This window comes from Hirundo rustica, unplaced genomic scaffold (genome assembly GCF_015227805.2).
Source record: "Hirundo rustica isolate bHirRus1 unplaced genomic scaffold, bHirRus1.pri.v3 unplaced_BUSCO_360487at7742, whole genome shotgun sequence".
Lineage (NCBI taxonomy): Eukaryota > Metazoa > Chordata > Aves > Passeriformes > Hirundinidae > Hirundo > Hirundo rustica.
In genome coordinates, this window is record NW_026690728.1 from 392 (window position 1) to 27,675 (window position 27,284).

General features: G+C 58.2%; 2 protein-coding genes across 2 annotated transcripts; one reads left to right on the top strand and one right to left on the bottom strand.

Annotated features, from left to right (window-relative positions):
* Positions 1–5,039: 5,039 nt before the first annotated feature.
* LOC120748290 (V-type proton ATPase subunit B, brain isoform) lies at positions 5,040–14,671 on the bottom strand. The gene is made up of 14 exons (XM_040054416.1): positions 14,563–14,671; positions 12,821–12,876; positions 12,000–12,098; positions 11,305–11,398; positions 11,136–11,213; positions 10,547–10,686; positions 10,341–10,442; positions 9,816–9,913; positions 9,058–9,181; positions 8,453–8,603; positions 7,503–7,585; positions 7,317–7,421; positions 6,630–6,759; positions 5,040–6,543 (listed from the first exon to the last, which is right to left on the bottom strand). Exons 1-14 carry the CDS (start codon positions 14,669–14,671, stop codon positions 6,407–6,409), a joined length of 1,506 nt encoding a protein of 501 aa, XP_039910350.1. The 3' UTR covers positions 5,040–6,406.
* A 3,747-nt stretch (positions 14,672–18,418) lies between these two features.
* On the top strand, positions 18,419–26,979 carry LOC120748287 (chromaffin granule amine transporter-like). The gene is made up of 15 exons (XM_040054414.2): positions 18,419–18,545; positions 19,299–19,683; positions 20,209–20,267; positions 20,461–20,544; positions 20,725–20,817; positions 21,779–21,868; positions 22,852–22,895; positions 22,985–23,045; positions 23,169–23,264; positions 24,690–24,768; positions 24,859–24,910; positions 25,440–25,503; positions 25,580–25,699; positions 26,193–26,326; positions 26,621–26,979. The coding sequence occupies exons 1-15, from the start codon at positions 18,419–18,421 to the stop codon at positions 26,735–26,737; spliced, it is 1,605 nt and encodes a 534-aa protein (XP_039910348.1). The 3' UTR covers positions 26,738–26,979.
* The last annotated feature ends 305 nt before the right edge of the window (positions 26,980–27,284 follow it).

Below are 27,284 nucleotides of genomic sequence, written 5' to 3' on the forward strand. Positions count from 1 at the left end.
AGCTCTTAAAATTCCCCGCTGGCACCAGCGGGCGGCTCCAGGGCCGATGCGGCGGCGTCCCCCTGACCGGGGAGGGCACCAGCAGCGCCCGCTCTGTGGGGTGGGGACCCCTCCGTGCCAGTGCAATGATGTGTTTGCTGCAATTATTCACCCGCTGCCCCATCCCAGGGGTCCCGGGGTGGGAGGGCTCTCGCACGATCCCAACGCCGCCGACCCGGCCGTGCGAAATCCCGCGTCCCTCGCGCCATTCCCGCCCGGAAAGGCGACACACAGGAACCAGTCTGTGCCTTCTGCGCCCGGCCCTGAGCACCCCAAACACTGCCCCAGTTCTCCTGGCTGGGCCTGGCACTGCCCAGATGAGCCTGGTACTGCCCAGTCAGTCCTGGAACTGCCCAACCTGTCCTGGTACTGCCCAGCTGGGCCTGGTATTGCCCAGTCACTCCTGCCACTGCCCAGTCACCCCTGGCACTGCCCAGCCTGTCCTGGCACTGCCCGGGCACTCCTGGCACCGCCCGGTCACTCCTGGCACTGCCCAGCCTGTCCTGGCACTTCCCGGGCACTCCTGGCTCTGCCCAGTCACCCCTGGCACTGCCCAGCCTGTCCTGGCACTGCCTGGTCACTTCTGGCTCTGTCCAGTCACTCCTGGCACTGTCCAGTCACTCCTGGCACTGCCCGGGCACTCCTGGCGCTGCCCAGCCTGTCCTGGCACTGTCCAGTCACTCCTGGCTCTATCCAGTCACTCCTGGCACTGCCCGGTCACTCCTGGCACTGCCCGGGCACTCCTGGCACTGCCCAGTCACTCCTGGCTCTGTCCAGTCACTCCTGGCTCTGTCCAGTCACTCCTGGCACTGCCCGGTCACTCCTGGCTCTGTCCAGTCACTCCTGGCACTGCCCGGTCACTCCTGGCTCTGTCCAGTCACTCCTGGCACTGCCCGGTCACTCCTGGCTCTATCCAGTCACTCCTGGCACTGCCCGGTCACTCCTGGCACTGCCCGGGCACTCCTGGCACTGCCCAGTCACTCCTGGCTCTGTCCAGTCACTCCTGGCACTGCCCGGTCACTCCTGGCTCTGTCCAGTCACTCCTGGCACTGCCCGGTCACTCCTGGCACTGCCCGGTCACTCCTGGCACTGCCCGGTCACCCCTGGCACTGCCCGGTCACTCCTGGCGCTGGCACAGCCGATCCCCACCCCTGGCCCGCTGGAAGAAGCCAGGCTCAGACCCCCGCGGGCGCTGCCCGGGCCCAAAGCCTTTGCCCAGCCCTGCCCAAGGATGTTCTGGCAAACGGAAGGATCAGGGAGGCGAGGCCGGGGCCGGTGCCGCGCGTCCCCCGAGGCGCAGCCCGGAGCCGGGGGAGCAGAGCCCCGCCCGAGCTCGCCCGGTCCCGGCAATTCCCCGCTCCTGCTGCCGCCGGTGGCACCATCCCTGTCCCCGGCCGTGTCCCCCGGGCCCCGCGTCCCCCCCAGCTCTGTGATGTGATCTCCAGAGGCCTCGCCGTGCTGCCTTTGCACAACTCCGCTGTGTGTGCCCGTCGCGTTCCAGGTGTGTCGCTCCAGGTGGGAGCCGCGGCCGCGCCCGGCCCCAGCCCCGACAGAGAATTATTTTTCTGCAGGTTTTATTTTTTTTTTTTTTTTTTTTTTTTTTCTTTTTGTATGTTCTTTCTGGTGACTGATGTAAACTACTGGTTAATTTTATGTTTTTATTTATAAATAAATTTTTTAAAACTTCCCCCGGCCTCTCCGGGCGCTCAGCGGTGGCGTTCAGGGGATTTTCCACGCCCGAGCCAGCAGAATTTATCACAGCCCACCAGAGGATCCCCTCCGGGGACATCCCTGCACCTGGCCCCGCTTTTCCCAGGCCGGAGTTATCTCTGCTCTGCAGCTGGGATAAGCCGAGCATGGAAAAGCAGGGATTGGGTTCTGGCGGATCAGGGAGGGTGGGATCATCCCTGCGGCCCCGCTCCCAGCCCGAGCCCCCCGGCCTCGCCCTCCTGCTCTGCGGGCGAGCCTGGTTTTCACCCTGAGCCATCCCTGAGCAGGCAGCTCCTAGTCCTGAGGAGATCCAGGGAAAACAATTCCCGAGGGAGATGGGAAGCGTGGCCGCTGCAACAAACCCGAGCTCGGGTTTGGACTGTTTCAGCTGTTTTGCTCCAAACCGAATCAACTCCACAAAAAACCCGAAAAACAGCGCGGGGGGAAGGCAAAGGGGGAGGTCGGGGAGAAGAAAATGAGGAAAACTCTCCAATTTCGGGGAACTCTGCTCGTTCTGCCGCACCTGGCTGCAGCCACGGGGCAGGGGATGGATGTGGGCACCCCGAGGAGGCACCTGGCACCCGCTGCTGCTTTCCAGGGAAACCTTGGCCGCGCTCCCGCTGCCCCGGGAGCGAGGGAAGTTCATTTTCAGAGCTCGTTTATTTATAGTTCGCTTTGGAACTGCTGGGCAGGGAAGGGACGGAAAACGCCCGTGAGGGCTCCGTGCCCTGCGGGTCCCTGCTGTCACGGTCCCCTCGACCCCGGCTGGGGCTGCAGCCCACGAATCCGGGCCAGGGGAGCAGCCAGGAGAGCCCCGAGCTCCAGAATTCCCAGGGGACATCCCTGTCCTTCAGAGGTCACGGCGGAGCTGAGCAGCGCCAGGAGGAGCCAGGGCAGGTGCGGGAGGGAGAGCAGCATCCCTGAGGGCACAAACACCTCGAGGAATTCTTAGGAATGCCCAGAGGAGCCAAAACCCTCATCCCTGAAAACCCCAAATCCCAGCCCTGAGGGCCCTGGGCTGCTTCTCCCAAAAATCCCAGCCCTTTCCCACCAAACCCCTCCTGAAGCTGCGGCTGAGGAGGAGCTGTGCCAGCCTCGTCACGGCACAAAGCTGGCACGGGAGAGCACCAGGAGAGCTGCGACCCTGCTCCTGCAGCAGGAGCAGCAAGGCCGGGAAATCCCGGGGGAAAATCATCCTCTGGGGACAGCCAGAGCTCCCTCGGGCGGCTCCGGAACCCCCCGGGCGGCACCGCAGGCTCAGGTTTTGGGGGGCAAACAGGAGAAGGAGCCCAGCTGGAGCATCCCCGGGCCCGGGGGGGGGGTCCCCGCTCTGCTCCAGCCCCGCTCCAGCTGCCGCAGGAGCGTTGGGATAATGAGCGCATGCAAATCAGCCCCGAGACGGGGAAAAGCCGATTTGCATCTCCGTTAAACGCGCCGGTGGCACGGCCGGCTGTGCGGAGGGCAGAGCCAGCCCCGAACCCGAACCCGAACCCGAACCAAACCCAAACCCCAAACCCGAACCCTCCGCGGCCCCGCCTGCTACTGAAAACCGAACGGAGCCACCTCGCGCTCGCAGGGCCGGGTTTGGTGCGAAAAAAGCCGTTTTTGATGTGCAAATGAGCCCCGGCAGCGCTGCCCACCAGCCTGGTGCTGCTGGCCCTGCCTCGCATCTGCCACCGGGGGCACGGAGGGACCCTCCCCATCGCTCCCCTCCCCAGCCAGGGGACAGCTGGCGTGTGCCCGCGGCAGGGACCGGCTGCCATCCCCCGGCGAGGGGCTGAGCCCCCGGGCGCTGCTCGTTACTCATTATGGGATAATAATAATAATAATTAAAAAAAATCTGAATTAAAAAAGCAGCCGGCCTCGGAGGGTCCGGCGGCGGCAGCTGGGAGAGCAGCAGGGCCCTTTGAGGCGGTACCTGCTGTCCCCAGCCGGGACAGGGCCGTGCCAGGAGCTGTCACAGCGCTGCCAGGGACACGGGGACGGGCACAGCGCCTTCGTTCAGCACGGAGCAGCTCGGGGGGAAAACGCTGCGCTGAGCCCCAGGGGCGGCGGAGGGCGAACCAAAGCTGGGCTCCCAAAATTCCTGGGGCTGGCTGGGTCATTCCTGGGTTGGGTTTGGTCATTCCTGGGTCTTGCTCATTCGTGGTTTGGGTTTATTCATTCCCATATTTGCTCATTTCCAGTTTTGCCATTCCTGGGTCTGCTCCTTCCCCGGTTTGGTTTGGTCATTCCTGGGTTGGGTTTATTGATTCCTGGCTTTGGTTTGCCCAGTCCCAGGTTTAGTTTGGCCATTCCTGTGCTTGGTTTGCCCATTCCCGGGTTTGTTCATTCCCCGGTTTGGTTTGGTCATTCCTGGGTTGGGTTTATTGATTCCTGGCTTTGCCCATTCCTGGGTTGGGTTTGGTCATTCCTGGGTTTACTCATTCCTGGTTTTGGCCAGTCCCAGGTTTGGTTTGGTCATTCCTGTGCTTGGTTTGCCCATTCCTAGGTTTGCCCAGTCCCAGGTTTGGTTTGGTCATTCCTGGGTTGGGTTTATTGATTTCTGACTTTGCCCATTCCTGGGTTGGGTTTGGTCATTCCCGGGTCTTGCTCATTCGTGGTTTGGGTTTATTCATTCCCAGATTCGCTCATTCCCAGTTTTGCCATTCCTGGGTCTGCTCCTGCCCCGGTTTGGTTTGGTCATTCCTGTGCTTGGTTTGCCCATTCCCAGGTTTGTTCATTCCCGGGTTTGGTTTGGTCATTCCTGGGTTGGGTTTATTGATTCCTGGTTTTGCCCACTCCTGGGTTTGGTTTGCCCAGTCCCGGGTTTGCTCATTCCTGGTTTTGCCATTCCTGGGTTTGTTTATTCCTGGTTTTGCCCATTCCCGTTTCCCAGGGCCCTGTGCCAGGCTCAGGCTGTCCCCACCTGGGTCACTCTGCCCCCCCTCCCCACTGCTGATCAAACCCCAAATCCCCCCCAAAGCGGGACCTAAAGCTCCTTTTCCAGGAGTTTAAGGTTTCCAAAGCTCCCCCAGCTCCAACTGCCCGTGGAGAGGGAGGGATGTGAGGGCACAGGGATGTGAGGACGCAGGGATGTGAGGACACAGGGATCACATTCCTGCACATTCCTGTAAATCCTTTCCCCATGACTGCTCAGGCCGAAGGTCAGACCCTCCTCCTCCTCAGCCACCAGCCCCAGGGACACTGGCTCCAGTTAATCCACGCTGGAGTTGCTCCACTCCCATTCCCGGGATCCCTGGAACACCCCAAGTGATTTTCCACCCCCAGCGTCGCCGCAGCTGCCGTCTGTTCAACACCTTCCATATTTAATTTATTTAGAGATTCTCTACATTAAAGTATTTTCATGCCAACGCTTCCGCCCTCCCGTCCCGACCTCGGGAACAGAAAGAAAAGAGACTTGGGCACAGCTTTGGGTGGAATGCACTGGAATAAAGTTGCTGTCGCAGCCACAGAGAACACGGAACGAACCAGAGAACTGCACACGGGGAGACGTCAGGGAAAGCTGGAATTAGCACATTCCAGTCATGTTAGCACCTTCCCAGACGGGCCTGAAAGCGTGCAGGGAGGTGCAACATGCTCTGCTGAGCCAGACCAGAGCTCAGACTACAGGGAAGCCTGGAAAAAGCATGGAATTGTGCCAGCAGCAGCAGCGGGCCCGGAGCCTCGGCTGAACCCGTTGGAAAAGGAACAACACGGAATTGCCCAGCCAAGATCGCGGAGTTTGGGAATGCTGAGCTCAGGGCTGAGGCAAATCCGTGCCTGGAGTGCAAACCACAACAGCTGCAGCCACGGCACAGGCCCAGCACAGCTCGAGCAGGTTTGAAATATCCTCTCTCACGCCAAAAGCTGCCTTTTTCACTAACTCCCGCTGCCTGGCGCGGCACAGGCCCCGGTTCAAACGCCGAGCTCGCACCAGCACACCCGGGCCAGGTCCGAGGTTGGTTTTCACCTCTCAGGATCCCCTGCAGCAGCAGCACAAAGCCTGGAATCATCAACAGCTGTGCTGACACTTCTGAGCTCAGACCGAGCTGCTGCTTCCGTTTGGCATCTCCAGAATTCAACCAGAAAAAAAACGGGTGAAGGAGGAAATTGACTCTGCAAACTTCAATTTAAAAGCTGTAATTCAGTAATTGAGCTTTACCCCGCTACTTTCAGGTAGCACCTCACTGGCCTTTGTCCTCTGAAAGGACCAGGATGTTTCCAGCTTTGCTGGTGGGGAAGTCCCCAGTGTCACCTCCCTCATCCTCAGTTCACACAAACCTTCCAGAACAGTTAAAAACCAGCATTTTTCACCACGGAACGCTGTCCTGCAAGTCACCTTTCCTCTCTCATGTTTCCTAACCCACCGCCTGAAGATTTTGCAATTTCTGGTCACGCTCAGCCTCGCAAACCCCACAAAAGTCTCATTCCAAAGCCCAGACCTCGCGGTGGCTATTGCCCGTTTTTAGAGCTGGCCTAAACATCCTCCTGCAGACGCAGGCCGGGGGAGAAGGGATATTTTCCAAACTGCTCTCAGCGTGGGGAACACCGCCACGAGCACCACCTGCTGCTGGCTGGAGCCGGGAGGGCGACAGGGAAAAAAAAACCACCAACACACGGGAAAAAAAAGGGAACCAAACCGGCGCCGCAGGGAGCGGGGGCACGGCGAGCCGGGCTAGTGCTTGGCATCCCGAGGGTAGAACTCGGCCAGCGTGCTCTGGGGGATCCTCTTGAGCATCTCCTTGGGGAAGATGCGGAGCAGCTGCCAGCCGATGTCCAGGGTCTCGTACACGGTGCGGTTCTCGTAGGGCCCTGCCGGGACAGGCACGAGGGGCTGCAGCGGCGCGGGCGACCCCCGGCCCCGGCCCTGCCCCGCTGGGAGCCGCTGCAATCCTTACCCTGAGCGATGAAGTTCTTCTCGAACTTCTGCAGGAACTCCAGGTACAGGAGATCGTCCGAGGTCAGCGCTTCCTCGCCCACCACGGCCTTCATGGCCTGCACGTCCTTGCCGATGGCGTAGCAGGCGTACTGCGAGGGCGGCGCCGCTTGACGGGGCCCTGGCTCGCCCCAGCCCAGCCCAGGACAGCCCAGCCCAGCCCTGCCCTCACAGCCAGGAATTCCTGCCCCATGTCCCACCCAGCCCTGCCCTCTGGCAGTGGGATCCATTCCCTGTGTGCAGCCCCTCCAGCCCTTGTCCCCAGTCCCTCTCCAGCTCTCCCGGAGCCCTTTTAGGCCCTGGAAGGGGCTCTGAGCTCTCCCTGGAGCCCTTTTAGGCCCTAGAAGGGGCTCTGAGCTCTCCCTGGAGCCCTTTTAGGCCCTAGAAGGGGCTCTGAGCTCTCCCTGGAGCCCTTTTAGGCCCTAGAAGGGGCTCTGAGCTCTCCCTGGAACCTTTCCCTTCTCCAGGTGAACATTCCCAGCTCAGCTGTTTCCTCCTCTCTAACCACCCACAATTCCTGTTCGAACCCCAAACCCCTCACTGAACACTCAGTGAAAGCAGCCTCAGGAACGTTCTGGATCCCAACTGATCCTGGCCTTTCCGGGCTGGGCAGCCGAAGTCCCCGTTCCCAGAGGGAATTCTGACCCACCAGCTGGTTGGACACGTCGGCGTGGTCCTTCCTGGTCATCCCCTCGCCGATGGCCGACTTCATCAGCCGGGACAGCGAGGGCAGGACGTTGATGGGGGGGTAAATCTGGGGGGGAAAAACACCCAGGAATTAACGGGAATCCTAAAAAAAGCTGGAATAACCCCGAGGGCTCCGTGAGGCACACACCTGCCTGTTGTGCAGCTGCCTGTCCACGTAGATCTGCCCCTCAGTGATGTACCCAGTCAAGTCAGGGATGGGATGAGTAATATCTGTGTGGGGGAAAAGAAAAAAAAAGGAAATGGTTTGAAGGGTTTCAGTGCTTTTATTTCCATCTCGGCGCTGAGCTGCAGCTTGTTGTTGCCAGGTGACTTCAGCAATTATTCCCTCCACAAATCCCAAGTGCTCTTGGATTTGGGCTATGAGCACCTTGGAGGCCTCAAAAGGGAAAAAAGCATTTTGATCAGAAGGCAGCCAAAACCTGGAGTATTCAGGAAACCTAAACGCCACAGGATTCCTGCGTGTGCTGGAACCCTGGAGGCTGAGAATTTCGGGTTTTCTGTGTTAAAAGGTGCTGAGCCTCAGACAGGCACCACATCTGACCTGAGGCCGTGGAACAGGCTCCCGAGATTGAGTGATGGCACTGGGGATATGGGGTTTGGAGAGAAATGTGTGGAAAACTCAGATTTAGGATTTTAGTACACAGCAATACATGTAGTCAAGATGGAGGATTTGGGTGCAGTCTGAGTCGTCCTTCTTCCTCCTTCTTCACGGGTTTGGGTGGGTTTTTTGGGGTGGTAATTGGGTGAAAAAGGTCTGTATTGTGGGCGGTCATTATTGGGTCAGAAATATAAATAATAAAGGTGTCACCTCATTATTGGGTAATTAGTGCTTAAATAACCTTGGAAAGAGACAGAGAGACTCCCTTCTACCTCCCTTTGTCTAACTTGCCAGTTAGAGCTCACAGCTGGTGAGCAGTCTGTAAACAGGTAAGAAATAATAAAAATCCAAACCCGGACTGGAAACCAATGTTTCCCGTGCATTACTCACCCTGACCTCACCAAGGAGAAAAAGAAACCAGAACTTTTAGTGCAGTGTGCCCCAGAGGGGGGGTTTGGAAGGCCCCTGGCCGCACTCACCGTCGTTGGGCATGGTGAGGATGGGGATCTGCGTGATGGAGCCGTTCCTGCCCTCCACGCGCCCGGCGCGCTCGTAGATGGTGGCCAGGTCGGTGTACATGTAGCCGGGGAAGCCGCGGCGCCCAGGCACCTCCTCACGGGCTGCTGACACCTGGGACAGCCACCAAAACGTGCCCAAGGAGTCACACCCTGCCCAGGGAGATGCTGTGTGCCCCGGGGGTTAGTGCACTGGGCGCTCCAAGCACTCCTCAGGGGTTTGTCAGCACAGGACAAGGCAAATCCTTATCCAGAGGATATCCAGCTGCTGATTCACGGGATAATGGGGTGGTTTGGAAACTTAACTATCATCCAGCGCCACCCCTGCCATGGCAGGGACACCTCCCACTGTCCCAGGGTGCTCCAAACCCCATCCAACATTTCCAGGCGTGGAACTGCCACGGAAACAAATCCCAGGCAATCGAGGATCGACTGAAACCCTCACTGGCTGCTCCCAACCATCCCAATGAACATTAATCCCAACAGCTCGAGCAGCGGCTCCGCGCCTCACCTCAGCCCAGCCCCTCCTGCCAATAACCACGGTAATTAACGCCTTAACGAGCACGCACCTCTCGGAGAGCCTCGGCGTAGGAGCTCATGTCCGTCAGGATGACCAGCACGTGCTTCTCACACTGGTACGCCAGGAACTCGGCCGTGGTCAGGGCCAGGCGCGGCGTGATGATGCGCTCGATGCTGCAACACAGCGCAGCCCCCGCTCAGCACGGGCTGCCGGGGCACCCGGGAGCACACGCAGCTCCCAGGCACCACCCGGAGCAGCGGCACTGCGGCTGGAACTGCACTGGAATTGAGGCTGGAGCTGCACTGGAACTGCGGCTGGAGCCGCGCCCCCAGAACTGCGGCTGGAGCTGCGCCCCCAGAACTGCGGCTGGAGCTGTGCTCCCAGAACTGCGGCTGGAGCTGCGCCCCCAGAACTGTGGCTGGAGCTGCACTGGCATTGCAACTGGAGCTGCACTGGCACTGCAGCTGGAGCTGCACCGGCATTGCAGCCACAGCACTGGCATTGCAGCCAGAGCTGCTGCACTGGGATTTCAGCTGGAGCTGCACTGGGATTTCAGCTGGAGCTGCACTGGGATTTCAGCTGGAGCTCCACCTTTCCACCATTTCACCTCCAACTCCACCATCACCACCACTCCACCTGCAGCTCCACCAGCACCACACCCTGCACCACTCCACCTTGCAGCTCCAATTCACCTGCACCGCTGCACCTGCAGCGCTGCTGCCACAAACCCCACCCCACGTGGCACCTGCCCCCACAGCTGCTTTGCCATTCCTGGCTTTTTCCCGTGCCCAGGGAGTGCCCACTCACGTGGGGTCGTTGGCCAGGTTCAGGAACAGGCACACGTTGTCCATGGAGCCGTTCTCCTCGAAGTCTGACTTGAAGAACCGAGCGGTTTCCATGTTCACCTAAAGCACAGTTCCGGGTTGAACTCGGCACGTTTCGCATCCAATTAAGGGCTGGTGAGCTCATTAATAACCCACAGCAAAGATCTCCGTCCATCAGGCTCCTCTGCGCTCCCAGAGTGAGGAACCTGAGGAGCTCCAGGCTGGAGATCAAGGCTGAAATACTTTGCCCGGATCAGCCAGGCTTTGTTAAGACTCCTGGAATGGTTTGGGAGGGAAGGGACCTCAAAATCCCCTCCAGTGCCACGGGCAGGGACACCTCCCACCTCCCCAGGGTGCTCCAAGCCTCATCCAACCTTGGACACTTCCAGGGATGGGGCAGCCTATTCCAGAGGCAATTCCAGCACTTTGCCCACCCTTTAACTCCACACACACAAAACCCGCTCAGGATCTCACGGATCCCCGCTTCCCCCCGGCACTGTGGGCTCACCCCCATGGCAGCAAAGACGATGGCAAAGTTCTCCTCGCTGTAATCCATCACATCCTTGGATTTCTTCACCAAGCCGGCCTGCCGACAGATCTGAGCCGCGATCTAGGCGAGAAACGTCCCAGGGTTTGCGTTCCGTGCTGCTCCACGGCCCAGAATTCAGCTCAGCTTTGACTCCCACCAGGTTCAGAGCAGCCCTGAGGCCTCACCTCGTTGTGGGGCAGCCCAGCAGCTGAGAAAATGGGGATTTTCTGGCCCCTGGCAATACTGTTCATGCCATCTATGGCTGAAATCCCGGTCTGGATCATCTCCTCCGGATAGATCCGGCACTGGGGGTTGATTGGCTGTCCTGTGGGATTTTTGGAGAGAACACAGTGTTACCCCCTGGACGTGCTGGGAGCTTTATCAAACTGGGTACAAACCCCACTGTGACACTGGCAAACCTTCAGGTCACACCTGAGCCTCTCAGACCCCTGAGGCTCCGGTGTTAAATGTTCCTCTCAGTGGTAAGAATGATTTTAAACCCTGACAGTTATCAGCATTTTACCTTTAGGTGTCATAGAATTAAGCCTACAAATAATAAAGAGCAGCTTCCAAACACGGCAGAAAGTTTTCTGCTCCCTCATCTCCCTGCACCTGGGTAATTTAATTAGAATTTGATGACACACACACACATACTCAAAAATGAGATGAAGCTCTTCTCAAGTTAGAGCTTGTGTTTTAAACCAAATGTGTAAACTCAGAAAGGTGAAACACACCAGATTTGACTTTATTGAAAGAAAAGGATTAAGAACAAACCCATAATGTCCAGGAAATCCTCAGCCAAGACAATGGGGCCTCTGTCTATGGGCTTCCCTGATCCATTGAACACTCTGCCTGTAGGGGACAACAGTAAAAATGGGAATTGCTGTGAAATCCAGTTCATTTTGGATAAATCTGCTGGTTACACACGCAGGTAGGCGCTCACCGAGCATGTCCTCCGAGACCGGGGTTCGCAGGATGTCCCCGGTGAACTCACAGGACGTCTTCTTGGCATCAATCCCTGAAGTGCCTTCAAACACCTGCAAACACAGCAGGAAAAATCAGAACAAATCACAGCACACGAGGTTTGAGCTTCACAAAGCAACTCCTGAATGCTGCTTCACCTGCAGCCGCGGGGCACGAAGCAGGAAGGGACTGCAAGAGCTGGCAGAAAACACCAAAAACCCTGCTTTAAAAAAAATCCATGAATTTTATCATCAACAACCACCAAACCCGGTGCAACTCCTTTGACCTCAAGCGTTTCCCCCTGCCAAGTCCTTCAGACAAAATAATGTGAACAAGAAACAGCTTTTGAGGAGAAACACCAGCACCCATTGGCACAGGGCTGGAATCCAGTACTGCAAATTCCAGGGGATTCCTTTAATCCAGCGGGGTGGAAACAAATCCAGGGAGGATGGAAATCTAAATCCAGGGAGGACAGAAATATAAATCCAAGGAGAACAGAAATAAAAAATGTCACAGTGCACTATCAGAAACCTAAAATTACTGATGCCACCCGCCCTTGAACAAGCAGGCGATTCATTGTTTCTATTCAAAAAGAACACATCTCCAGACAGGTTTGATTCGGTTCGGGGCTCACCCTGATTAATAAATGATGGGAAAAGAGCCTCCAGCTCCTACCTGGACCACAGCTTTAGAGCCACTGACTTCCAGCACCTGCCCACTCCTCCTGGTGCCGTCGGGCAGGGTCAGGTGCACGATCTCGGCGTACCTGGGGAACTGAGGGAGGAGGGAGGCATCAAACTCCAGCCAGCAAACAAAGGTCACCAGCTCCAAGCCTGGAAACCACTCAGTTTTTATGGATAACTTTATGACCAGAACCAAACTCCTTCCCAGGATATGAAACCTCCCAGGTTAAAACTGCTTTTATAGGAATGAACAACATCTGCACGGTTGGAGCTGCCAGGACCAGTTCTAGCTCCAAACCGCGGCAGAAAGCCCCAGTGAAGCCTCTGACAAGAAGAAAAACCTGCAGCAGCTCTGGCCTTTAAGAGCAGCCTGAGAAGAAGCCAGGAGCGTGCACAGCTTCCTCTTCCAGAGCACTGATGTGGAATCAGGAAGGTCAGGAACAAAGCAGGCAGGTTCCTTCCAACAGGGAATTATTTATCAAAGCAGGCAGGTTCCATTCAGCTGGGAATTATTTAATCAAAGCAGATAGGTTCCATTCAGCTGGGAATTATTCAATCAAAGCAGACAGGTCCCTTCCACCTGGGAATTTAACCAGCGTTCCAGGGGTTTGGTAACACTCAAACTCTGCATCCTTTCTTTCCCCAACAGCTCTCCCTTTCCTCCAGCCTTAAGAGGAATTCCCACACTTATCCCAGCAGTCAGAAATGCGTCAAAATCGCTCTGGGGGATTTCCCAGCAGTCAGGATTTCACCTTTCCCAGCTTTTGCTGTAACCTTTCCCTCCAAAAGCTTTGTGCACAGCTGAGAATTTACCTTGACCTGGTCCAGGATAACCAGGGGCCCGTTCACACCCGACACGGTTTTGTAAGCTGTGAAAAAACCACAAGGCACGGGTCAGGCACTTCCTCAGGAATGTCCCACATCCCCTTTTCCCAGCTCACTCCTATCACCAGGCTCAGATTTGGGGGCTGACTTCTGTTCATCAGGAACCCCACAAGAAGGATTAGGGGCAGGATGGGGTGTCCAGCGTTTCTCCTGCTCCCAGGAGGTGACACTGACGTGATCCCGGTGTTTTCTCCTCCCTGACAGGAATTCCCTGCTCAGGCTGGAGGGGCCTTGGAGCCCCCAGGACAGCAGAAAGCGTCCCCACGGCAGGTGTGGCACTGGATGGGCGTTAAATCCCTTCCAACCCCAGCCATTCCACGATTCTGTGGATTCTCCACGAATCCAAGCGAGGATTTTGCCGTCAGCTCAGGGAAAAAGTATCACTTGACCCCCAGCTGGAGGAAATCCTGAGTCAGAGCTCCCTCAGGGTCACGAGGAGCAGCCAGGGCTGTTCCTCACCAGGAACAGGAGGGGAAACGGGAGAGTGGGGCCATCCAGAACCCAGCCAGGATCACGGATTCCAGCAGCAGCAGCACCAGGGAATCACCAGAGCCACCCGAGGCCTGGCAGCTCCCCAGGCGCTGCCTGCACTGTCAACAGCTCCGTGTTTACCCTGCAATCAAACAGCTCAAACTGTTGCAATGTCAGACCTTAACGAGCAATGATCAAAGTGCCCCGGGCTCAGGGGAGCTGGGTTAAACTCAGCTCCTCAGGTTCACTCCTGAAATCCTTCTGAACAACCCGAGACAGAACGCTGGCCCTTCATTCCTGCTGATCTGCTCCTGCGCCCGGGGCAGGGAGAGGCACCCAGGAGAGGAATCGGCCTGAGGGTTTGGATCAGCCCAGAGCCCCCCAGGGTTTAAATCAGCTCAGAGACCCTCGAGGGACTGAATCAGCTCAGAGACCCCTGAAGGTTTAAATCAGCTCAGAGCCCCTCGAGGGACTGAATCAGCTCAGAGGCCACGGAAAACCTGACCCTGACTGAGGCACCACCCCGTGACTGTCTCATGAGCGCTCCTTCCTCAATCATTCTCCCGAGCAGCTCCAAAAGCAACCTGGAACATTTTCCATCCCCAGCTTGATGCCAGCTCAGGGAAAAGCCGGAATCCACATGGAAAATTCTGGGGTCACCTTGGCTCCAACAGGAGCCTCTGCTGCAGAGTAAAGCTCTGGAATTACAGCGCTGGATTTGCTTCCACACCTGATTGGTATTTCCAAAGGATTCATAATCCAGCAGCTGCCAGGCAGCACCTTGCAGGTCCTGCTGTTATTCAGGGCATAGGAAAAGACATTTTATGTAATTGCTGACAGAAAAAACACCTTCACACACTCTGATTTCTCCTCACTGAACTGCCACAAAGGCATTTCACCAAGGCCCTGCATTTCCCCTTTTTTCAGCCCATTTCTCAATTCAGTGTTCCAGAATAGGCTCCACCATTGCCAGTTCCCGGTACTAACCCCGGCTTTTCAGAAAAGCCACGGGACTGGCCGTGTCACCAGCGGGATGCGCTGCCCAATTCCCCGGCTCCCTGAGTTAATTACGGTGCTTAATTACAGCCCGAGCCTAGCGCTGCGGTCTGCCCACGCGCGGGGCTGCGGCCGCCGGGCCGGGCCGGGCCGATCCCCCTTCCCCGCAGCCCCCCGGGTCCCCCCGCGGGCCCCGCACTCACTGAGGCGCGGCTGGGACAGGAAGTCTCGGGTCAGCGCCGCCGCCTGCTCGCGGGGCCCGCCGGGCCCGGCGCCGTTCACGGCCCCGCGCAGCGCCCGCACCGCCGCCATGTTGGACCGGCTGCTGAGGGGGCGGCCGCGCATGTGCTGTTATACAGCGGGCAGGAACACGCCCGGGCACGCACGGGGCACGCACGGGGCACGCACGGGGCACGCCCAGGCACGCACGGGACATGCCCAGGCACGCACGGGACATGTCCGGGCACGCCCAGGCACGCACGGGACACGCCCAGTGACGCACGGGACACGCCCAGTGACGCACGGGACACGCCCACCGGCGACGAGGGGCGGGGCCGGAGCTGTCCCAGGTTCTGAGAGGGGAAAATGGAAAACGGAAAATGAAAAATGGAAAATGGAAAACGGAAAATGAAAAATGGAAAATGGAAAATGGAAAATGGAAAATGGAAAATGGAAAATGAAAAATGGAAAATGAAAAACGGAAAACCGAACAGGAACAGGAAGGAAAGGGGTCAATGGCTAAGAATAAAATACTTCGAAAAGTCAAAGGGGGAAAGTTATGAGGAGAAAGGGCAAGAGAAAAAAGGAAGAAGAAAATAAGGCAAAGGAAAGGAGAAAAATTAAAAGAGAAAAGGATTCAAGTAATGAGAGATGGGAAAATAGAGAAAAAGAAGGAGGAAAAGGAAAAGGAAGGAAAAGGGAAAGAAAGCGAGAAAGGCGGAGCAGCGAGCCAGAAGGGATCGGGGTTTTAAATCAACCCCCTCCCTCCTGCTGGCTCAGAACTGGAAATATTCGGGAAAAAGCTCTGCAGAGAGATCGGGGTGATTCCGCGCTGACTTCGGGAGCAACGAAGAGGAGGGAAAATAAACCTCCCTAGGATGGAGCAGACTGAATAGAAAATTCCACAAAAAGGATTAAAATAATAAAAAAAAGGGGGGGGGAAAGGGACAAAAGGGGAAGGTGTCCAGCTCCTGAAGGAGATTTCGGATCCCGGCCCGGCGCGGCAGCTCCGGGCTCCGGCAGCAGATGGTGCTGCTGCACCGCTCATGCCCCGCCTCGGCTCCAGGCGCCGGGAATGCCGTTTCCAGCCCCGGCCGCTCAATTCTCCGCTCCTGAAATCCATCCAGAGGCCTCAACCGCCGCTCTAATGCTCGCCCAGGGAATTCCCGGGCAGGATGTTCTCATCTGCCGTTATCGGCGATGGGTTTGGGGCCGGGCAGGAGGCAGATAAATGATCCCAGAGGCAGATTTATGTGCCAGCGGAGGAAAGGTGAATGTGTTTAGGATTTATTCCCTCTCCCCGCAGTAAATCTCCGTGTTCTGGATGAGGGATGGCGCCGGTTTGGGGTTTAAAAGGGAAATCACGGAGCCAAGTGTCGGAAGTTTAGGAAAACAGAAATGATGGAAGGAGAGGGAGAGCCCCAGGCGCGGGGGGATTTTCCATCCAGCTCTGCCCGGGAGGAGCCAGCCCAGCCAGGGAATATCCCCTTGTCCCTGGCGGCAGGATAACAGCACCGGGAAAAGCCACGGAGAGCAGGAGGCAGAGCTGAGGCGAGGAGGGGATTGGTGTTGGTCCCAACATCCCTCAGAGCTCCAGAATCCTGGGCCAGGTGTCCTGATCCGGGCAGGAATCCTGGTGCTCCAAAATCCCAGAGCTCCAAAATTCCGGTGCTCTGGAATCCCAGTGCTCCACAATCCCAAAGCTCCAAAATCACAGTGCTCCACAATCCCAGAGCTCCAAAATCACAGTGCTCCAATTTCCCAGAGGTCCAAAATCCCAGAGCTCCAAAATTCTGGTGCTCTGGAATCTCAGTGCTCCACAATCCCAGTGCTCCAAAATCACAGTGCTCCAAAATCCCAGAGCTCCAAATTTCTGGGCCAGGTTTCCTGATCCAGGCAGGAATCCCAGTACTCTGAAATCCCACTTCTCCAAAATCCCGGAGCTCCAAAATCCCGGTCCAGGTGCCCCGATCCAGGCAGGAATCCCGGAGCTCTGAAATCCCGGTCCAGGTGCCCTGGTCCTGGCAGGAATCCCAGAGCTCTGAAATCCCGGTCCAGGTGCCCCGGTCCTGGCAGGAATCCCTGTTGTCGAGGAGGGATGAGCCCTGCTGGAAGCCGGGAGTGAGGACAATCATTCCTGCCCCCCGGCCGCCCTCAGCCCACCCCTGCTGACGCAGGGACAGCTCCAGGACACCCGTGTGAGGTTCCAATGAAAGCTGCAGGGAGCAGGGACGCTCCTCTCCTTCCCTCTCCTTCCCTCTCCTCTCCTGATAAGCGGGAATCGTAAATCCCGGGGGAGCAGAGCTCAGCCAGGCGGCGGCAGCGGCTCCACGCTCCCAGATGGGTGCCGGGGTAAGGAACACGGGGCAGAGAAAGGGGACAGGGTTGGTGCTGGACAGGTTAAACTACGTGTCTTTACTGCCTCTGCTTTCTCCATCTTAAATTTATTAATATTGCTGTTCTTTCGCGTTAATTCCGGTTGTTGGCATTCCCGGCCCTGTCCTCCACCTCCCCAGGATGACAGAGCACTGGGAGTGTTTGCTTTTTGTAATTAAAACCCGACAAGTCCCATCACCTGGGATTTCGGGAAAGGCCGGGATTATTGGGAAGAGGCAGAGCTCGGGCTCAGCTCCATCCATTTTGCTGCTCAGTCCCCAGGAGCTGGGGGATTCCACGGTCCATTGGTCGGTTTATTGTGAATTTCAGAGGGATTTTTTGGGAGTGATGTGGGATTCAGTGGTCCATTGGTCGGTTTAATGTGAATTTCAGAGGGATTTTTTGGGAGTGATGTGGGATTCAGTGGTCCATTGGTCAGTTTAATGTGAATCCCGGAGGGGTTTTTTGGGAGCGATGTTTCCTTGTAAGCCCTGATCTCAAAGCCATCCGTGAGGCTCTGAGGAGCCCTGCCTGGCCCTGACATTCCAATCAGGAAAGACACGGAAGGTAAATGAGTTTCCTTTGAGGCACAATCGAATCCCTGAAGAACAAACAGGGAGTAAAAGATGTCGAGATTACCTCGGATGAGCTGAGGCTTGATCTGTGCTCGGAGTCTCCAGGAGGAGACTTAAACAATGCCTTGAAGCAGGTACAAGATGTCTCGGGAGAGTGGGAATGATGGGGGAAGGCTCCAGCTGGGAATTTAAAAGCAGGATTGATGGAAATGGCCTTTGATAGCGGAGCTGGCGGGGGGGAAAGATCACAGATCCCGGGAAAAGCACCCAGCTCTTGGGGACAGCACCCAGACTTTGAGAAGAGCATCCAGACCCCGTGAAACAGCACCCAGATCCTGGGAAAAATGTACAGATCCTGGGAAAAGCACCCAGACTATAGGGAACGGAACTCAGCTCCTGGGAAAAGCTCCCAGATCCCATTAAAAAAACACATAAAAAACCACTCAGCTCCTGGAAAAAGCAGCCAGATCCTGTAACTCCCAGCCGCTGGGGACAGCACAGGGATCCCGGGAATGTCCCCCAGCTGCTGGGACACACCGAGTGACCTCCGGAGTTGCTTTCCCAAGGGAGAAGCCATGACCTGCAGGAGGTTTAACCTGGAATGTTCTCTTGGCAGGTTTTTGGAGGCCTTGAGCTCTGAGCTCAGGAGCCTGCAGGAGCCTGGCCGAGCTCTGGGCCCCTGGCTGTGTCCCCAGCCGTGTCCCCGGCCATGTCCCCAGCCGTGTCCCCAGCCGTGTCCCCGGCTGTGTCCCCAGCCATGTCCCCAGCCGTGTCCCCGGCTGTGTCCCCAGCCATGTCCCCAGCCATGTCCCCGGCCATGTCCCCGGCCATGTCCCCAGCCGTGTCCCCAGCCATGTCCCCAGCCATGTCCCCAGCTGTGCCCCCAGCCATGTCCCCAGCCGTGTCCCCGGCCGTGTCCCAGCACTGGCTGGCGGCGGGCAGGGCCTCGCCCAGGCTGGTGCTGGTGGTGGTGTTCGTGGCGCTGCTGCTGGACAACATCCTGCTCACCGTAGTGGGTACGGGGCTGCGGCTGCCCGGGGCACTGCGGGTCGTGGGGTGCACTGCGGGGTCCTGTGGGGCTGCCTGGGCCTGCAGGGTGGGGTTCTCTGGGGGCACAGTGTGGGGTTCTTTGGGGTGGTCTCAGGGGTACAATGTGGGGTTCTTTGGGGTGGTCTCAGGGGTGCGGTGTGGGGATCTTTGGGGCTGTTTCACAGGTACAATGTGGGGTTCTTTGGGGTGGTCTCAGGGGTGCAGTGTGGGGTTCTTTGGGGTGGTCTCACAGGTACAATGTGGGGTTCTTTGGGGTGGTCTCAGGGGTGCAGTGTGGGGTTCTTTGGGGTGGTCTCACAGGTACAATGTGGGGTTCTTTGGGGTGGTCCCAGGGGTGCAGTGCGGGGTTCTTTGAGGTGGTCTCACAGGTACAATGTGGGGTTTTTTGGGGCTGCTCAGGGGTGCGGTGTGGGGTTCTTTGGGGTTGTTTCACAGGTACAATATGGGGTTCTTTGGGGTGGTCTCACAGGTACAATGTGGGGTTTTTTGGGGTGGTCTCAGGGGTACAATGTGGGGTTCTTTGGGGTGGTCTCAGGGGTGCAGTGTGGGGATCTTTGGGGACACAGCGTGGGGCTCTTCAGGGCTGCCCCGGGTACCTGACTCCATCGATCCCTGGGCGATGCCAGGGGGTCCCTGCTCAGGTGACCTTCCAGAACCCCTCACCTGGCCAGGAAACACAGGAAAACCCCTCACAGATCCCCTCCCCGGCTCTCTTCCAGTACCCATCGTCCCCACCTTCCTCTACACGACCGAGTACGAAGCTGCCAACGGCTCCGCGAGCCCAGCCCTGCCCGAACCGACTCCGGCAGCCCCGAGGGCTCCTCCTTTCTCCTCGCTGCTCTCCTACTTTGACAACACCACCGTGCCCGTTCGGGGCTTCACCGGCGCCGTGGAGCCGCTGAACGGGACGGGGAGCAGCCCCCCGGGACACCCCCCGAGCAGCCCCCTGGGACACCCCCCCAGGACAGCCCCAGCCCCAGCCAGGAGCTGCCTGCAGGGTGGGGATTTCCTGGCCCAGGAGAACACCCGAGTGGGGCTGCTCTTCGCCTCCAAGGCTCTGGTCCAGCTGCTGGTGAACCCCTGGGTGGGTCTGCTGACCAACAGGTAGGTCAGAGCCCGGGGGTTCCTGCAACTCCGTGCGATCCCTCGGCTCCTGCCTGCTGCTGGAATCACCAGGAGCCGAGGAATTGCAGGGATTGACGGGAGGGAAACAGCAAGAGGTAAAATACATCCATCCAAATGGCAGAGATTTTACCTTTCCTAACAGCCTGCACACGGCTCCTGAGTTTATGTCCCAGCATAAAGCTCACTGATGCTCTCCTCAGGTGCTGGCAGATGCTGTGTAAAACCAGCAGCCACGGAATAAACAAACACAGCCCGCTGCGGATGGATGAAATGTTATTTTCAGGTTTTCTTTCTCTCCTGCAGACACGGAGCTGTGCTGGGGTGGGGAGCAGAGCTGTGTCCCTGCCGGGGCTCTGCAGAGTTTTTGGGGGGCACTGGGGGTCCCTCTGAGCAGCACTTGCGGGCACATCACCCCCTCAGGAGCCACTTGCCAGCCCACAATCATTCCCAGGGGGGAATGAGCAGCCCTCCTGAGCTGAGGCCTCTTTTTTTTTCCCATTCCAGGATCGGATACCACATCCCCATGTTCCTGGGCTTCACCATCATGTTCCTCTCCACAGTCAGTGAGTATCGCCCTCCTCACTCCGCGCAGCACAGGATCACCTGCTCCTCGTGCCAAAGGACAGAGCAGAGCCCCCAGGCCCAGGAAAGGGTGACAAGGACGATCTGTCTGCCCTCTCACCCCTTCCGGTGCCGGCCGGGGCCAGCCTTGCCCTCTGCTGCGGGTTTGAACCCAGCTCTCCCCTCCCTCTGCAGTGTTTGCTTTCTCAGGCACCTACACCCTGCTGTTCATCGCCAGAGCCCTCCAGGGCGTCGGCTCCTCCTTCTCCTCGGTGGCAGGTGAAGGTTTTGGCTACACCTCAGTCCCTGCATCAGCCCTCCTTGGCTGGGTTATCCTCCTCCTCCTCACTGCACCCACCCCCAGCCAGGCAGCAGCTGAACCCCTCAAACCCCAGCTGCTTCCAGAGAGGAGCCCCCCAGAGCCAGCCAGGCTGAGGTGGGCTCTGTCTGTGCCCCCAGGCCTGGGGCTGCTGGCCAGCGTGTACCCCGACGACTCGGAGAGGGGCAGCGCCATGGGGATCGCGCTGGGGGGCCTGGCCTTGGGAGTGCTGAGTAAGGAGCCCCCCGTTCCCAACGGGACACGGCCACAGCTTCTGCTCTGCCTGCAATCCCACCTGCCCGGGCGGGCATGCCAGGGGCTGGGTGCTCCCCTTTGTGGGCTGGGTGCTCCCCTCCATGGGCTGGGTGCTCTCCTCCATGGGCTGGGTGCTCCCCTCCCTCTTTCCCTCTCTCCCTCTCCCTGTCCCCTCCCTCCCTCTGCTCCCCTCCGTGGGCTGGGTGCTCCCCTCCGTGGGATGGGTGCTCCCCTCCGTGGGCTGGGTGCTCCCCTCCCTCCCCCTATCCCCTCCCTGTGCCCTGCCCGTGGCACTGACACCTCCCCAAACACCCAGCAGGGACTCAGAGCAGCTCCAGGCTCTGGGGACAGCGGCACTGCCAGGCTCTGGGGACGGTGGCACTGCCAGGCTCTGGGGGTGGTGGCACTGCCAGGCTCTGGGGACGGTGGCACTGCCAGGCTCTGGGGACGGTGGCACTGCCAGGCTCTGGGGACGGTGGCACTGCCAGGCTCTGGGGACAGCGGCACAGCCAGGCTCTGGGGACAGTGGCACTGCCAGGCTCTGGGGACAGTGGCACTGCCAGGCTCTGGGGACGGTGGCACAGCCAGGCTCTGGGGACGGTGGCACTGCCAGGCTCTGGGGACAGTGGCACTGCCAGGCTCTAGGGGCGATGGCACTGCCAGGCTCTGGGGACAGTGGCACTGCCAGGCTCTGGGGACAGTGGCACTGCCAGGCTCTGGGGACGGTGGCACAGCCAGGCTCTGGGGACGGTGGCACTGCCAGGCTCTGGGGACAGTGGCACTGCCAGGCTCTAGGGGCGATGGCACTGCCAGGCTCTGGGGACGGTGGCACTGCCAGGCTCTGGGGATGGTGGCACTGCCAGGCTCTAGGGGCGATGGCACTGCCAGGCTCTGGGGACAGTGGCACTGCCAGGCTGTGACCCAGCCCTTCCCTTGCAGTCGGAGCACCCTTTGGCAGCATCATGTACGAATTCGTTGGGAAAGCGTCGCCCTTCCTGGTCCTGGCCTTCCTCGCCCTCTTGGACGGAGGTGAGAAACCAAAGGGTTGATCCCTACAAATAAAGAAAATTGCTGAAACGTGCGTGTTCCGGGGAGAGCCTGCGGGGAGGAAGGGGCACATCCACACAGATGGGTGATACCATCAGCACCGGCTCTTCCATCAGGGCTAAATCACATTTGTGCCATCTCCAGATGACTGACACGGCCACAGAGCAGGAGTCAATCCCTCATGGCTTAATAAACCCCTTGATTGCTCGAATGGCTCGAACTGCACATTCAGTAAAGCCCTCTGAACTGTGAATTCTTTGGCAAGACGCCCTTGCCTGCAGCCTCCCGGTGCCACGAAGGACTCAGGCTTTGCCAGCAGAAATGGCACCTCCTTCCTGCTCCCAGAGGGAGGCCACGGAGCTTTCCGAGTGCCCCAGCAAAGTTCCAGCCAGCAGGAGCTGCATTTGCAGTGGGAAGCGTGGAGCTAATTAAATTACAGCCCCCGCTACCGTCCTTGTCCGGCTGTCAAGCAAGATATCCCTAAGAGCCGCTGGAAAATGAAACGCGGGCCTCGTGCCTATCAAACTTCCTGCTTTATTGTTTTCTCTTCCTCGTCCCATTCCTGCCACGCTCCAGGGGCAGCTCCCCAGCCGGCAGCTCCATGGGAGCATTTGCACTTTGGACAGGTCCAGGGGTTGACAAAACCCTTCCAAAAATCCCTTCCAAAAATCCCTTCCAAAAATCCCTTCCAAAAATCCCTTCCAAAAATCCCTTCCGAAGCCTCTCCAGGCAGTTTTGCTGCTCCCTCCCCTCCTGCTCGCTCCAGCTGTGTCCTCAAACATCTCCTGCACACCTGGACGCGGCACTCCGTGCTCCGGGCTGGGATCGGTCACGGGTGGGCCTGGATGGGTCTGGGAGGGTTTTTCTGGGATTCCAAACTCTCTGAAGCGGGCTGGGGCTGAGGGGAAGGGCAGGGAAGGAGCGGTGCCCGCAGGAAGGAGCCGCCAGCTGTGTTGTGTCCCCAGCTCTGCAGCTGTGCATCCTGCAGCCCTCCCGGATCTCCCCGGAGGTGAGCAGGGCGCTGGGTGAGGGAGGTGGGCACTGCCCGGGGCTGGGGGCTGTGCCGGGGGCCCCCAGCCCACGTCACCCCCTTTGCAGAGCACCAAAGCCACGCCGGTGTCCACCCTGCTGCGGGACCCCTACATCCTGGTGGCTGCAGGTAAAGGTGGAACCGCACATTTTATCCCCCAGTTAAAGATTCCCTGGCGCCTGCTCGAAACAGCACCAAAAAAGAGATTAAAAAGAGTATTTCTCGCTTTTTTTTTTTTTTTTTCTTTTCCAGGAGCCCTCTGCTTCTCCAACATGGGTGTGGCCATGCTGGAGCCCACGCTGCCCATCTGGATGCTGCAGACCATGTGCTCCCCACAGTGGCAGCTCGGTGGGTCCTGTACTTCAGAGGGTTCAGAATCCCAGGAAAAGCGCTCCCAGACCCATCGAGTCCAGCCCGTGACCGATCCCAGCCCAGAGCGCTGAGTGCCACGTCCAGGCGTTCCTTGGACGCTTCCAGGGACCGGGATCTGGCCTGGGCACTGCGGGAGGGATTGAATGATCCTTAACACCACTCCAAAAAAACGAGAGAAGGAAACATCTGCCCTCCTGCCCGTGCAGCCAGCGATCCCAGGCTAGGCATGGCTCCGGTTCCAGCTGCAAATGTCCTCAGTGGCGGCCGCTCTGCTCTGTTATTGGAAAGGATTGCGGGGAATTGGCTCCCCAGCAGGGCAATAACGGGGCAGGGAGGCGGCGGGGAGCCCTGGGAGCCCATCTTCTGCAGGGCTGGGACTGGGGAGGCCAGATGGGCTCCGCAGGGGCAGCTCCCAGCGGGATGAGGCCGTTCCCAGCTCCCCGGGCAGGGCGGGATGGGCCGCGCTGAATGCCAGCTGCCCGGAAAGTGGGATGTGGAGATAACGGCGCCCGCGCTCGCTGCAGAAATAACCGGGAACGCTGATAAAACCCAACGGGAGCAGGAACGGCCCGGGGGGCGCCCCGGGCTGCACTTAGATGGAAAATTGGATTGCGGGCTGCGAGCAGGGGGCTGGAATCGCTCCTGATTGAGTTATCCGCAGCAACGGCCAGGCGCTAAAAGCTTCTGGGGAGCACGGAAGGGCGAGGGGAAAGCGGAACCCAGAGATCCTGGCAGTGGGAAGAAGGGACAGAACGCAGGGAAAAAACACTCAGGGCTCCCCTGTCACCGCTGGAGAAGCTTTGGAGCTTCACTCCAGCTTCGTTAACAGAAGAAAATCCCAAATGTGTTCCTTACCATGTCCAGGTACCTGAGATTTGAGAGCAGTTTGGATTCGGAGCTTGGCACCAACCCACCCCTCACACGAGATGTTCCAGACTCAAGGGGCTTCTTTATTTCATCTCTTCCTCCCATAATTCTGGGAAAAAGAACCCAGAAGAGCCTGGGCTAAACCTGCAGGATTAACCACCTTCTGTAGCCGTTAGAGGAGAGGAAATTAAACACAAATCAGTGTGTTCCAATGAGGAAACTGTCCCAGGGAAATGGAGCTGATCACTTTTGTTTATTCTCAGCAAAAGAGGATATGAAAAATAAACAACTGGTAAAGCAGCAGGGAGAGCAAATATTTAATTGCGAGCTACATAATGATCCCTGAGCTTTTTAGTTAAGCAGCTTTATTCCTCTTTGTTTAGTGAGGGGAAAGGTGGAAAGGTGGAAGAGGGAGGAACTGTGACAGGAGATGTTCATGCACCTTCTCCAAATGAGGCAGCTGGGGAGTGAAAATGTGTGCAAATCCATATTTTCTTGGGCACAAGACACTTTTTAATCCTTTCTGTCTCCCAGGGATGGCGTTCCTGCCTGCCAGCATCTCCTACCTCATTGGCACCAACCTCTTTGGGGTTCTGGCTAACAGGATGGGCAGGTGAGTGGGAAATTAAAGATTCTGCCTCTGCCCAAGTTTCAGCGTGCTCTGCTCGATGCTGAGAACCCCTGCTCTCTGCTCACGTTGCAGGTGGCTGTGCTCCATGACTGGAATGGCTGTGGTGGGAATCAGCCTCCTCTGCGTGAGTAGCACGGGGGAATCCCAGGTGTCTCTGCAGGAGAATCCGCAGGGATTTTCACGGTCCTGGCACGGCAAATGCTCAGGGGTTGCACCCCTGCATGGGTTTTGCAGATCTGGGAAATGTCCCCGGGTCTTAATGCTGAGAGATTTGGGATTGTCCATCCTGGGAAAGGCTGAGGGGTGACGGAATTCTGGCTGTCCAGCACCTGAAGGGAGCCTGCAGGGAGATGGGGAGAGAGGATTTACAAGGGGTGGAGGGACAGGACAAGGAGAAATGGCTTCAAAGTGGCAGAGGGCAGGGTGAGGGGGGATATTGGGAAGGAGTTCTTCCCTGTGAGGGTGGGGAGGGGCTGGGATGGAATTCCCAGAGGAGCTGTGGCTGTCCCTGGATCCCTGCAAGTGTACCTTGGGATAGTGGAAGGCGTCCCTGCCCATGGCAGGGGTTGGGACAGAGAGAGCTTTAAGATCCCTTTCATCCAACCCACCCCACAGCTCTGCTGGCCTCACACCTCCTCTCTCTCCTCTCCCAGGTCCCTCTGGCCACCAACATTTACGGGCTGATCGGCCCCAACGCCGGCCTGGGCTTTGCCATAGGTAAGCCGGGGGTGTGCTGCGGCCGCCGCCGGGCGCGGGGCAGCGGGCGCTGAGGAGCCGCTCGCGCCCCGCGCAGGCATGGTGGACTCCTCCATGATGCCCACCATGGGCTACCTGGTGGACCTGCGCCACACCTCGGCCTACGGCACCGTCTACGCCATCGCCGACGTGGCCTTCTGCATGGGCTTCGCCATCGGTAGGAGCGCCTTACTCGCCGTGTAGCTGCTGAGGGTGTAGCTGCTCAGGGCGTAGCTGCTCAGGGTGTAGCTGCTGAGGGTGTAGCTGCTGAGGGTGTAGCTGCTGAGGGTGTCGCTGCTCAGGGTGTAGCTGCTGAGGGTGTCGCTGCTCAGGGTGTAGCTGCTCAGGGTGTAGCTGCTGAGGGTGTAGCTGCTCAGGGTGTAGCTGCTGAGGGTGTAGCTGCTCAGGGTGTAGCTGCTCAGGGCGTAGCTGCTCAGGGTGTAGCTGCTGAGGGTGTAGCTGCTGAGGGTGTAGCTGCTGAGGGTGTAGCTGCCCAGGGTGTAGCTGCTCAGGGTGTAGCTGCTCAGGGTGTAGCTGCTCAGGGTGTAGCTGCTCAGGGCGTAGCTGCTCAGGGTGTAGCTGCTCAGGGTGTAGCTGCTGAGGGTATAGCTGCTCAGGGTGTAGCTGCTCGGGGTGTATCCCCCCGGCGTCGCTGACGTTCGGCTTTGCAGGTCCCTCCACGGGCGGGGCGATTGTGCGAGCCCTGGGCTTCCCCTGGCTGATGGTCATCGTCGGGGCGCTGAACGTGGCCTACGCGCCGCTCTGCTGGCTCCTGCGCAGCCCCCCGGCCGCCCAGGAGAAGATGGTCAGTTGGGGATGCTTTCCTGGAGCCCTGGATCCCAGGGGTTTGAGGGAATAGGGGATGAGTTTGCCAGGGGTTGCGCCGTCCCTGTCGGGCTCCGCGCCGCCCTCACAAACGGACAAAAAAGAACTCGGGTAAAAGCAGGAAGGTTTAGGGGGTCCTTCCCTGAACTCATGGCTTGTATTCCATGTGGAGAAGTCTGCTTTGGATTTTTCCCCAGTGTGACAGCGCTCCTGTTAACCGTTCAAATGAGTAACTCTTTTTACTAAAGCAGGATTTCTGCTCTGCTTCACCCAGGCCATCCTGAGCCAGGAGTGCCCCATGAAACCCAGAAGCTACACCCCGAGGGAAGCCCAGCGGGAATTCCCCCTCACGGAGGAGAGCGACGATGGGGAGGCAGAGAACATGGAATAGCCACGGCAAGGAATGCATTCCCTGCTTTGGAGCGGATATTCTGGTTAAAGCACACGGGTGTGTGAGCAGACACGGGCAACTCAGCATCGCTCACATGGTGGGAGGTTGAATTCCCAACCTCTCCAACCACCGGGATTTGGAGGCTCCATCCATTTAGTGAAGCCGCTGTGGGATTTAAGCATGGAATCAGCTGGCAGTAAAGATGTCACTGCAATGTCACCGCTCCTCTGAGGACACTAAAAAGCGTTCATTCGTGTCTGATGTGTTGTGCTATGTCTGTGCTACTCGCGTGTCCTTCCCAGCGTACATTAAATTAATTTATTCGTTTGAAGAACTCTAAAGAAAGTGAGGCGGCAGGAAGGTTTAGACTCAGCCAACAAAGCCAGTTAGATTACTGTATTTAACGTGGCTATGTCAGGTGCTGCAGCCGAGGGGGGGTCTCAGAAGCTCTGAGGGAAGAATCTGGCAGAGAACGCACAGTTTCTCCCACTGCTCCAGAGCATAGAATTAACCTGCCCCAAGCACACCGCTCAGGGGCCCTCGGTGT

Excerpts from the sequence above, each read along its gene's own strand:
- LOC120748290 (XM_040054416.1), bottom strand. The coding sequence starts at position 14,671 with ATGGCGGCGGTGCGGGCGCTGCGCGGGGCCGTGAACGGCGCCGGGCCC. Across the intron at positions 10,687-11,135 it reads GGATTTCCTGGACATTATGG|GACAGCCAATCAACCCCCAG; the intron begins GTTTGTTCTTAA and ends AAAATCCCACAG. Across the intron at positions 10,443-10,546 it reads CTGGGCTGCCCCACAACGAG|ATCGCGGCTCAGATCTGTCG; the intron begins GTGAGGCCTCAG and ends TTTCTCGCCTAG.
- LOC120748287 (XM_040054414.2), top strand. The coding sequence starts at position 18,419 with ATGTCCCCAGCCGTGTCCCCGGCCGTGTCCCAGCACTGGCTGGCGGCG. Across the intron at positions 22,896-22,984 it reads CCTCCCGGATCTCCCCGGAG|AGCACCAAAGCCACGCCGGT; the intron begins GTGAGCAGGGCG and ends CCCCCTTTGCAG. Across the intron at positions 23,265-24,689 it reads CTCCCCACAGTGGCAGCTCG|GGATGGCGTTCCTGCCTGCC; the intron begins GTGGGTCCTGTA and ends TCTGTCTCCCAG.